This window comes from Pundamilia nyererei, unplaced genomic scaffold (genome assembly GCF_000239375.1).
Source record: "Pundamilia nyererei isolate P.nyererei 1_Seehausen unplaced genomic scaffold, PunNye1.0 scaffold00031, whole genome shotgun sequence".
In the NCBI taxonomy this organism is placed as follows: domain Eukaryota; kingdom Metazoa; phylum Chordata; class Actinopteri; order Cichliformes; family Cichlidae; genus Pundamilia; species Pundamilia nyererei.
Genome location: NW_005187432.1, coordinates 4,029,363 through 4,041,761, shown reverse-complemented (window position 1 = coordinate 4,041,761; position 12,399 = coordinate 4,029,363). Strand labels below are relative to the sequence as shown.

Sequence of the window (12,399 nt, the reverse complement as noted above, 5' to 3'; positions counted from 1 at the left end):
CAAGACATCACATATTTGCAAAAGTGCCCTGACGTTTTCGGAGACGTCTGTTACCCACCAGCTCGATAGCTAGCCGGGTGGTCAAGGCTCACTAGAGCCGGTGTTCCAGATTAACTGGCATCGCAGATCAGCTGGCGTTGGTCGAATAGATGTGTGGTAGACTTGCTTTTAAAGGGCCGCTACCGACAAGCCAGCAAATAAACACCAAATATTAAATCTGTGACATTTGTGATATTACCTCAAACACAGTCCGTCAGTCTTGTTGCTGCTGAACAACAAAATGTTTAAAAATGTTGCGAGTTTACTTGGTGATATAGTTACAGTAATCACTACTCCTGTTGTTCATCATGATTTTAATTTTCTTTGTTAGAACAAAGAAATACGTTTGAAATATGACACATTAATATTTCACTAGTGTTGTAACATCACATCCTGTTAGCATAGTCTGCCTTTGTCTCTTAACTTGTGACACATGCAGTACAGGCTGAGTGGCTGCACTTACACCTCGAGCATTCAAATCTATACTATAACTACTGTTATATTGTTCACACAGCTGAATAAACGTCAAACAGAAAACCGATTAAACAGAAGTGTGAGATGGTAGAGAGTTTACTCCAAATTTCATTAAAAGTTTAATAAACTATCATCTTGTCTTTATTTTTAGTTAGCACCTACCTTAAACACTTCAAGCTGTAAGCTAATGATAGTTATATAAGAGCAGATGCATGCTGGTGCAATAAGCTGTACGTTTTACGTCCAATGGATGATGATCTGATTAGTCGACTAATTGCAAAAATAATCGGTTACTAACAAAATAATCTTTTTGTGGCAGCCCTAATGTTAAGCAGTCGTTAATAGACCAGGATGGCTCTGTAAAGAGGAAATCAACAAGTCATATTTGCATATATGCATTATCAGGGTCAAGGGGAACATATGTTACTTTAATATGTACAATTCCTTATAGTTAAATATTAATAGAAGTTTCAGTCCACAATTAAAAAGACTTGATGATAAGTTAATAAATCAAAACTGATTTAATAATGGCCGCCTATTAAATACTGTATGTTAGTTTGTGTTGCATAACCATAACGACAAGAAGTGACCAAACACACTGACATCAGAGCACATAATAATATTCTTTTCATATTCTAATATTCTGTCCTTGCTGACCCTCTCCTCATTTTGGTCGGAAAGACAAGAAAGATCAGAAATGAGCTTTAAAAACGGGCTTTAATATTTCCCTTCTGCTTGAAAGCAACAGCCCATTTTTCACTGTCCTGGCCTGCACAGCAGAAATCAGAAGTCCCAGAACAATCCAAGCTATCCAACCATTTGGTACATACACATGCAAGAGTTGCATGCAGAGAAGAGATCTGGTTGGCAAAAAAATCCCTATATCCAACCTTGGATTTGAGGTCCCGGACATCGGCGCTACTGACCAAGCTCGTCAGACTGGCCACACAGGGACTTATGGGCGGCAGTGGAAAGCTCCAGTACTCGCTCTCCTTGGAGCCAGCAAAGTTACACATCAAACCACTGCGGGCGTAGGCTAAGCGCCGCTTGTGTTTCTTGCGCTTGCGGACCCGGACCTTGACCTAATTGGGCCAGGGAAAGTGATGAGGTACGAGGTCTGCGAGACCTCTTTTGATGTGCAAGAAGCCTCCTTTCATGTGTTTTTCACTGTAACATTAGCTCACAGTACACAAAGCTACAACACTATCATACATGCAGCAAGGACACTAACAATCACTCAATAAGAGCACAAAAATAATAAAGACAGGTTAAATTAAACTTTTTAGGTCAATCACTGATACAGGAGCTGATGTTACCTCGTTGACTGAAGATGAGCTGTCAGAGCCTGATGAGCTGATCTTGGAAAGTTCATCTGCAGACATGGACTTTTTGGTGCTGTTTGTAGAGGGAAATAAAAGCAATGAGTGATTGTTTGACTAAATATAAAACACTTTCCAATCATTATTAATAGCATGAGAATTTATACTTTAGGATCTTAAGGCAGAAATACTTATTCAAGATGCTTAAACAGAAAGCATGTCATACAGTTAGACCCATAACTATTTGGACAATGGTATCATCTTTGTAGTTTTGTCTTTTTAGTTTTGAGGCAGACTGTGCAGACTTGCAGCTTTAACTCAAGGGTTGTACCAGTACTATTGTTTAGGAATTACAGCCTTTAAAAAAACCCCCAAAAAACCAAAATCACAGACAGTCCCCCATTTTCAGAGGCTCAAAGGTATTTGGACAAACTGACATAATTTCAGGTGATTTCATCTGTCCAAAAAATTTTTTGTCTTCTTTTCCAGAACTGTGCGAGCCCAATCAAGTTTAATGCCTTTCTTTGCCTGAGTGTAAACCCTCTGCTTTTATTACGCAATTCATTGGAAGCAAGTGGCAGAACCTGCTGCTGTTGTGCTTTTTGTTCATTTTACTAACTTTATCTCCATCTAACGTTGTTTTTTTTGGCTCACATTCAAGCAAATGAAGTGGCTGTCTTTTGTTTCCCCCCAGTCTTTCAAAGTCAAGATCTAAAAGCCTACTACTTGTCTTCCTTTGCACTCTCAATGACAGAGAACTTCCAACACCTGATCATCAATGATGATGTGACTGCCCGGAGCAAAGTCTGAAATTCCAGCTGCGATTTGAAATCTGGAGGTGGTCTAACGATCATCGGGGAGCATGTGATCTTTGTGGAATATAAGATGGACCAGCTGTGGTGAGCCGATTAACACCAGAGGGAACAAAGAGTGCAGTTTGATGCGCTTTACATGAAGACACACTCTCATTTCCCGGACCACAGTGTGACCTTCCATGACTTCAGGACTTTTCAGGCAGACTGGGATGTTGATTGCGTAATAATTTCCTGCAGAAATGCATCCGTATTATTCACTAAGGGAATTTGTCCTTGCTGCTGGTGTTTGGATCTAGTGTGAATCCACACACTGTTTGGATTCCTCTGTGAGGTGATGTGGAGGTCATCCAAATAACTGTGGCTGTGGATAATGACCATCCTCTGCACCACATAGTGGAGATGCAGCTAATCACTTTCTCAAACATGTGTTTGCACTGTGCTGCCACAAAGACAGACTCAGAAAACCTTGGTCATACTGCACGCCCTACATTCATTTTGGGATTAAGCTTCTTGCTGAATCATTTAGATTTGGACTCTCTGAGCTCTTCGCTGTTTAACTGAACTCCTTCTTTAGTGTGACTTTCAAGTTTTTTTTGTTTTTTTTTAAAGCTGCAGTAACAGACATTTTCCCGGCTATTGTCTCATCTTCACCCTATTCACATTCATGAAGGCGCCTCTTGATTGCAGACCTTGACAATGATACGCATACCTGCTAAAGAATGTTTTGGACTTGCTGGGTGAGGTTTTTCTTAGCTAAGGAAAAAACGTGTCTCCCATTTTGGGCCTTTTGGTGTGCTTTGCACTCCCTACTCTTTAAAAATTTATTGGATTTGTTAATGTGGCCACGCCTAAAGTTTCAAAAATCTCTTGGTGGGTTTCTTTTCAGCCTAACAATGGCCTCCTTCACCTACATCATCGTCTCACTGAGCCTCACGATCAGATTTTCAGTGAAAATCAAAAAAAAAAAAAAAGTTAAACACTTATCTGCTTAATTGATCACTGAAGAATGAGGAAACAGGCATCCTATTAAACTTTTACTTTTGAGTCTTTGTGAGCTCAAAGTCTTCACTTCAAAAACATCAATAATAAAATGCACTGTGGTGGTTGCCCAAATTTGGACCTTGGACTGTATTCAAAACATTTTTCTGAGGCCATATTAGCAGAACCACTGACTGTAGAAGTTGAAAAACTTACTGAAATTTATTTCTCCTATAATTTCTTTGCCAGAGTGCTTCAGAACCTGAATCTCCTTCACTATGTCTGTTGTCCTTCCACCTATTGGCCTTCTCCTTGAATCCCCCGAAATCTTTGTAGCGCTGAAGTGTGTTTCCCTTAGTGTGGCTGGTGGAGTCATTGTTAATGGAAACTAGATCTACAGGGACGGAGAAGGGTCTGGTGAGTGATGGAGGGGATTTGCCTTGACGTTTCTCGTTGCCTTTGTCCCGCTGTACAGCAAGACTATTGACTGGGTCAGGCTGCTCCATTTTTTCCTGCCTCTTCAACTCCCTTTTTTCCAAGCTGTTATTTAAAAAAAAGAAGATAAGAGAAAAAAGGGAAATGAATATGAATCCTAACAGTTTTTAACTGCTAAATTCTCATTTTACCTGAAATTTATTATTAAACCAGAGACCATCTTGCTGCCGTTAAGCTATCACAGATACAGCAGATTAGCACATATCCTATTTTGTCCTACTATTATTTAGCCACCAGAGGGCACTGACAAGCATATTTTTCAAATGGTGCATTTCAGCGTACATACCCTGATAAATGCATGCCTTTAAAAATAGATAAACTGGATTGTCAAGGGCATGTGTTTGTGAGCAAACACATATTTCCTTATAGTATTAATCTGAAATCATCTACTGCTTGCTTGCATGCCCTTGAATGCAGCACTCTGCGCCAGATAAATGAGCCTAATGCACTGAGTGTGGGATACATCATCAATTCAAAGAGATCAATCAGTGTAATGCTCACAATCCGAGTAATGGCATATCTGAATAATAACTACAAGAGCTGTTACTCCTGTAATGCACTTCAGCCATGTCAGTACCTTTCCCGTCCGCCCCGGTCTTTGGAGCCGCCATCATCCTGCTTCCACTCCGTGTGTTTGGACGCCTCCATGGACGTCCTCCATGCTGCCTGCATCAATGTAGCGGTTCGATTTTGGGTCAGAGAAAACTGACGCCATCTCCTCTGTAAGAGCAGAAATACTATTTTAGCCCTAATCAAGTATGTTTTTGACTTTGAGGAACATTTTCAGTTACTGGCACAGCAAGAAAAAAAGAAAAGAGCCTAAGTGACCCAAATCTTACTGGCTCAGCCTCAGAGTTTTTTGTTTTTGTTTAGCAGTGAGCATAAACAAAAGTGCTGCACCTGTATGATCATTGTAGCATCTCTTTTGTGCAGAAAGTGGAACCTTATGAGGCACGTGCGGAACCAGCGCTGCAGGGTGATGATGCGGCGCATCACTTCTTTGTTGAGTGTGTCTTGAAGCAGTTGCCGTTGCTTTTCCTTAAGGAAAACCTGAGTAGATAAGACGATGCCATACATATAATAAATGCAGACACATTTGTGCAGTTAACTCTTCTCTAGATTTTAGCACACACACACCCTGCTTCTCTGACATTTATGCGTGTTTATTAGTTTACTTGCGTCAGAATTCTAAAATGTATTATTGTAATTCTGAAATTGTAGTTATTAACGAACGCTTTTAAAGGGAGACCAGAGGCAATTTAATATGGGGCTGATTGGTTTGAAAAGCGATATTGTGATCTACCTTTGTTTTTCCTATTTGGTAGGTCTTCTTATCCAAAGCCATCCACTCAAACAGTGCCGTGATGTGCGCTGGAGTTGCAGCAGTTCCTTGTGGAAACAAAATCCTAAACTTCTCAACAAATTCCTGCCATTGAGAGAAAAACAGCATCAGAAGATGAAAATGAATGAATCAGTTGTTCCTTTCCTGAGGATGATTATTTATATACATTTATAAGTAGAATCACATTAAAACGAGTGCCCACCTCAAATGTGTATTTGGCACTGTAGCCAGACTTCTGGATGTGAACTATCTGCAGTAAGCCTGTATACCTGATTTGGTTTAGGACAAGTTTATCATCAAAGCACAGCTCCTTCTGTTTAAATAAACAAAAAAACAAAAGAACAAAAATGATGAAGTTTCTTATTCAGTGAAACATATAAACTTCATAATGATGATGCCACAGATTCACAGATTACCTTTTCAGCATTGGCGCGCACACAGAAAATGAAGAAAGGCTCGGCTTTTGCAATTCTGTCCATCAGAGTTGTGAGTGATGCCTGCAAGAAGCATACAAACAGTGAGCAAGTTTTCATTAAAGTACTTCATCTTAAACGGCAACAGAGTTTTTAAGCCTTTCTGATAGGGTGTCACTTGAGGATATCACCGTTAAGAATGACATAGTATTAAAATGTTTCCACACCAGGGATATTTTAGACGTTATGCTGAAGACAAACCTGGAACTGAGAGCCTACTGTAGAAGGATTTGATTTTCGGTGAGGATGGAAGATGGATTTGCTGGTTAGGTCGTGCCCCGTGAGACCAATAATGTGTCGGAGAGAACGCAAATCAACAAGGTTCTGTTTGATGAAACATAAATATAACTGTGAGCTTCCTGACTCTAAAACAAAATCAAAGACTATTGATAAAGAATCAGTTAACATCCATGAGTTATGAGGCTTTACCTTTGGGATAATCTGCTTCTGTCGACCGCTTTTAGTTCTCCTGCAGAAAACAGACAGAAAGAGGATTATGAAAAACTGTTATATATAATATAACTGTTTAACCAAAAGCAAGCTCACTTTTTCTGCACAGTACAGCAGACGGGCTGGCTGGTTTGGTCGTGACCCATGGCCAAAAAATCAAATACATCAACTGGTCGTTCATCAGAGTGATCAAAGGAGAAATCCAGACTCGTGCTGGTACTGCAAGAATGAGAGAACCTCTTTAAATTTATCAGCACAGAACCGTTCTTATGTTATGTTTTGTTTTTTTGCTTATATGACCATGTGAAACTTAACTCACTGGATGTTAAGCTTTTTATTCATCATCCAGTGCTAAACGACATATATCTTGTTGGTGTCTGCATCGAGACCAATTCCCAATATGTGCCATTCATGCACTTGTGTGTTATATTTACCTGGATAGTTGAGTCAAAGTACTCCGGCGCTTATCTAGTATCTCTTTAAAAGACTTCCGCCTTGCAGCAGCTGTGGCGACAGTAAAGCAAGCTAGTTGTACATTATAACAAAAATGAGAAACATTTCACATAAAGAAACTTGACTGTCTTGATAAAGGCTGACAAACTCATTAAGGAAAGAAAGTCAAACAAAGGTGCCAATGTTGTCCTACAAAGGAAATTCACTTTTCTCTCTCTTTTTTTTTTAGATAACTGTCAACCATAACTAAACTACCCACTTAATTCTTCCCGTCGACGTCCCAGGTTCTTGAATACTGTGAGGATGCGGATGGCTGCTCGGAGGACACCCCATCTGAACTGTGCTTCCGGGCTGGAAGCAACCAAGTGATGGATGAAGGAGCGCTCACTGCTCCGTAGAAGTGATATGACATCAGGACGCATGTGTTCTGTGTTTTTCTTTCTGAAGTCCTAATGAATGAGAAATAGTAATGATCAGTACACAACCGTGTGTGGTTCACAGCCTTCGCAGTGTTTACACATGTGTCTGACACTAAAAACTAACAATGCTTCCACAGTTTTCTCTGTGGAGGGAATTAATGATTTACTTGGCTGCAAAGAGTTTTTTTTCCCCCCACACTTCCTTATCAAACAAGGTTACTGCAAAGCCAAAAAAAAAAAAGAAGAATTTTACTCCACCTTGATGTGATATTTAACCCTCCCAGCAAAGTGTTGAATCACAAAAGTTGGCTCTGTGTGTGGAGATGGTTTGAAGTATGGGTTGTCCTGATGCTGCTTCTTTATCTTTTCCAGCAGACTCTTGTCTGTGGCCTCGGTGAGGCTGAAGAAACACAGTGAGAAAGAAAAATACATGACATAAGGCAGCGGTCACCAGCCTTTTTTGGGCCACGGACCAGTTTATGTCCAACAGTATTTTTACGGACCGGCCTTTAAGGTGTCGCAGATAAATACAACAACAAAAATAACCCAAAAAAGAAGATTTATTGATAACACCCAGGAAAAGACCCAGGAAAATGGAGTTAACGATAAAAAACGCAAAAATAAATAAATAAAAAATAAAAACACACTAAAAAAAAGATAAAAACCAATAAAAACCCTGAAGACCTGAAAGCCTCAACTCTCGCAGCCCAGCACCAAACGACTCCTGGGGGTTGGGGACCGCTGACATATGGAATAAATGTACGACTAAACAATGGTAAGACGAGATAAAGGCAACCGCAAAAATAAATAAAAAAGTCATTTCATCCCATAGTGGTTTTTTTGTTTTTTTTAAACTGACGTTACATAGAGAAATAATTACATTTTAAAAAGAAGAGTTGGCTCTGGCATATTTACTAGACTGACAATACAGAAAGTATACTGTGATGAACTGAATCATCTCTACCTGTTATTAGCTGTGATTTGCCCGAAAAATAATTCAAAGTGAATTTTTATTTAACTCCTTTTTAATTTAAGCATTCATAAAAGATTAATTACAGTCTGTTCTAATGCAAGTGTGCTTGATTTTTTTTCTCATTACAGTAACAGGTTACAATCATTTAAATATATAACCATTTGAATACGTGTACAACCTGTTTTAAACCAAAACAAACTTCAATTAATATTAATTACTGAACACTTGAATGAATTTTACTACAATTAAATGAACGCTACACATGAACTACAGCCGCATTAAAAAAACAAAAAAAACAATGATTACACACAGAATTATGTCACGTATATCAATGTGTCTTTCACCAGGTCAAATAAAAGCCCGTCTGAACTTGTTTTTACTGCACTAAAAACTTCTTAAAGTGTGAAGAAAAACGAAAATGAAACAAAACAATCTGAATATGTGCAAAATAAAATTAAAACTGCCCAGAATGTGAGCTGCCTCGCTGGAGGTTTGTGCTCTCGGATACTTCTTTGATTTCAGTATATTTTTGGTAACAAATGAACTGGTGCAAAGGGCAAAAAGTTTAACTCGTCTGCTAATACATAACTAAAGTATAAAGTGTGTCCTCACCGAAGTTATAATTGTTATTATAGGCTATTCATTAATACAAAATTTCTATTTTAACTACATTACCTTGTAATTAAACAATTAAATAGTTTCAATAATGTAAATTTTATTTGTTTCTTTAACCCCCCCCCCAAAAATATTAACAAAAACTAAACTAAGATTTCACACTAGTTTTAAAATACATTTTAGCGAAAGTAAAAAAAACAAACAAACAAACAAAAAAAAACTAACAAACAATATTTTTAAAAAAAAACATGTCATAGTTTATTTTCCCTACACAGCCAGCCTGAGGTGGCTTTAAGTACTGAAACATTTTCTGTGTCTTGACAGTCTAATTAGAGTGTAAAACGAACACCTGAACTAATTAGACATTTTTATGTAACAAAAAAATAATTTCAACAAGCAAATGAACTATGGAAACTGATTTAAAAAAATATATATATAGATGAAAATTAAATTAATAAGGTCTACAGTAGTATGAGAGTTCACTTACTTGCTCTCCTTCTCCAGCAGGTCGAAGAGTCCGATCGACTTCTTGTCGAACAGCTGAACGCAGTCGGTGTTGTCGCTGAACTCGATGTTTTTCCAGACAATGCCCTCTTCCACAAACTCCTCCTGGCATTTATCACAACACATTTACGCAATCATGTCACGTGTTACTGTGAATCAGTCTTCCAAGCTCAGGAATGCCGTTAGTAACACAGTGTTGCAATGATAGTAAAATGAAATTTACTATCCGCAAATTTCAATTTATTGCACATATTCAATTTGTTTCTCTTCTGTTTTTTTTTCTCCATACAGGTGACCCAGGTGTTTTGTTTTTTTCTTTCTTCCCCCCCTTCTCACCGTCTCTTCTCCCCTTTGGTTTTCTCTCTCTCCCTCTCTTTCTTTCATTCTCTCTCCCTGTCCTATCCCCCAGTCATGTCTGTCCCGTTTGTAGCAACTGAAAATAAAATAAATTCATAATTATAATAAAGGTCAATCAAATGGACCAATATGGCAAGGCCATGATGATCCACTTGGTAAAATAAATCCGCTTGGCATCTTTCTTGGCCTTAAGACAACAATTCTGATGGCCAAAGATCCAAACGGGATAAAAAAAAATAAAAAAATTTGTTGTCTGATTGCTCAATGTTCTTTGATTTGAAAGTAAAGAAAAGAGAAAAACAGAAAAAAATGTGGCCATTGAGTATATGTTGTAAAACATGCCAATATGTGTGTGAAAAGCTGTGAAGAAGAACGTATTTCAGAACTTGCCAGTTAAGCGCACGTGTATGGTGTGTCCAGTTATAATAATGAAAAGAACTTTTTCTTGTTGTAAATGTGTATAAATAAACCTACTTGCTCAAGCCTGAAGATGTTGTGGTTGATGTAACATTGCAGTGTCTCGTTGGCGTAGTTGATGCACAGCTGCTCAAAACTGTTTGACTGGAGGTTTTCAAAGCCAAACATATCCAGGACACCGATGGACAAACACTAAAAACAAAACAGCAATGCAGACAAATTCAAAGGCACCATACTCAAAAGTGTTAATTTATGAGCTAAATATTACACAGACCTGTTCCATTTAAATAAAAAATAAAAAAAGCACACATATATTAATGGATTTATTTGAATCTAATCGTATAAAAAAAAAACAACTAAATGAATCTAAAGTGAAGCAGCCTGGCAGGAATGAATTTGGACATGGAAAAGTAAGGAAAGGCTTTTCATCTCAATTATATCGTTATTATATTGAATCATGCGACTCACTGAGACGGACTCCTCCATGTCTCGTCTGTTCATGGTCGCATGGTTGATGTGAAGGATGATCCAGTCAAACAGAGCGCCGTATAAAGATTGGGCCATGGAGTCTCGCATTGCGACGGCCTGAAAGCACAGGAGCATAACATTACAGTCACATAATATTAGCATCACGAGTGTCAAAACTCGTTTTTCAGTATAAATAGGGAGTGTTCCCTTTCTACCCTGATGTGTTTACATGCCTCTTCTGTACGGCTTTAACTTGCCTGCTCGTTCCCAGAGTTTGGGAAAAAGCCTCCCCTAATTGCAGTGACAGTAACCAACAGCAAATGATTGCTCATCTTGGAATTGCTGAATCACTAATGTTGCGGTGTCTATACCTTGTTATGGAATGTGGTTGAGGCGTGTTTTCAACTGGTACTATGGACGCTGCTAATAAAGTTACACAATTACACACTGAATTCGCGTTTATTATTATAGTTACAAAACACCACAGTTTTTGTCTTGGTCGTATTGTTGTATTTATCTGCTACACATTAAAGGACGGTGCATGAAAATATTGGGGACCGCTGTTTTAGGGGTTTAATTCTATAAAAGTCTATGAGAGAAACAGGGCTCAAGCCCCTTGATCTATAATCTTAGCAACACTTTTCCTCATGAGTTTTGTTTTGTTTTGTAAATCTTGGTTCATGTAAGAATCAGAATGGAGACTAATTTTGGAATTTTTTTTTTCCATACACAGAGTCTAGTCATCTTGATGATGACGCTGAACATGCTGAGGCTTGAGGCTTCCTAAAAAGAAACTAACCAACTACTGAGTGACATCATCTCTCTCTTCTATATAGCTGATGATTAAAATGTGACGTTAATGTAGGAAGAAGGCAATAAAAGTTGACTTGTAAAATTAAAGATCAAGTTAACATTTAAACTACCTCATCTAGCGTGTACGGTAAAGCTATGGTGAAGCTGGCAGTTATCATTTTTCTCTTGATCAAAGTATTCACCAGTGATTCCTCTTCCACCTGGAAATAAAAAGAAATACATAAGTATTGAGGCATTTCTTCAATCTTCTGCAAATGCCACTAAAATTACAGACTGAGACATGTTTATTTACAAACCACACTGACGCAGTTTAGTTTTCATTTTCTCTGGAACTTAACTGGACCCTTTCAAGTGACCATTACAAATGTAGCAGTACGCAGTACACTGCAGTAACACTAAATCGGCTGTTTCTGATCATACCTTCAACAGGTCTGACAGTATAGACAAGACTTCAGGAGGTCCAACCTCCAAACGCGGAGGGTCGTCTGTCTGAGTGAATGTGACGTTACCCAAGTGGAGGATGGCGGAGAGGATGGAAAATATGCTGCACATTGGACACAAACACAGTCAGTTAATCTTATCAAATGTATGAACCAAATGTCCACTTTGTCATATAATATCACAGAATTTCAATTTCAATATAATCTGTATCCGTAATATAATCTGTCTATTCATCCTTGTCTGCTTCCTCCCACAGTCCAAAGACCTGAATGGATTGTGGGAGGAGGCTGGAGCACCTGGAGACAACATGCAAAGTCCACACAGATGGATTCAAACCCAAGGGCCTGTCTTGGGGCAGGCACCAGGCCTCCGCCACTTTAATTAAATAAGTAGAAGAAAATTCATTGGTTTTTTTTACTTTTTAAGTGTTCATATTAAAGGTGGTCAGTGTTCCTTAAAACCTCAGATTGCTCTAAATGACACTGGCAACATCTTCAATGTAGTCATCTCAGCAAAACCCACAAAACAAACGTATGAGCTAAATACGGATTACT

General features: G+C 38.5%; 1 protein-coding gene across 3 annotated transcripts in view; it reads right to left on the bottom strand.

The window, feature by feature from the left end:
* The window catches only part of LOC102204848 (myosin IXb), a 31,593-nt gene that overhangs the window by 6,989 nt on the left and 12,205 nt on the right, over positions 1-12,399 (bottom strand). For 2 of the 3 annotated variants that reach the window (XM_005729130.2, XM_005729132.2), the window contains exons 7-25: positions 11,825-11,948; positions 11,515-11,604; positions 10,592-10,708; positions 10,181-10,315; positions 9,333-9,454; positions 7,516-7,657; positions 7,098-7,287; positions 6,820-6,889; positions 6,482-6,604; positions 6,365-6,404; positions 6,137-6,259; positions 5,879-5,959; positions 5,665-5,775; positions 5,424-5,546; positions 5,021-5,170; positions 4,698-4,840; positions 3,842-4,165; positions 1,830-1,908; positions 1,404-1,595 (exon numbers count right to left, since the gene is read on the bottom strand). In XM_005729130.2, the coding sequence (XP_005729187.1) occupies positions 1,404-1,595; positions 1,830-1,908; positions 3,842-4,165; positions 4,698-4,840; positions 5,021-5,170; positions 5,424-5,546; positions 5,665-5,775; positions 5,879-5,959; positions 6,137-6,259; positions 6,365-6,404; positions 6,482-6,604; positions 6,820-6,889; positions 7,098-7,287; positions 7,516-7,657; positions 9,333-9,454; positions 10,181-10,315; positions 10,592-10,708; positions 11,515-11,604; positions 11,825-11,948 (2,479 nt within the window). The remainder of the gene's footprint in view (positions 1-1,403; positions 1,596-1,829; positions 1,909-3,841; positions 4,166-4,697; positions 4,841-5,020; positions 5,171-5,423; positions 5,547-5,664; positions 5,776-5,878; positions 5,960-6,136; positions 6,260-6,364; positions 6,405-6,481; positions 6,605-6,819; positions 6,890-7,097; positions 7,288-7,515; positions 7,658-9,332; positions 9,455-10,180; positions 10,316-10,591; positions 10,709-11,514; positions 11,605-11,824; positions 11,949-12,399) is intronic. The other variant, XM_005729131.2, reaches the window with a different exon arrangement.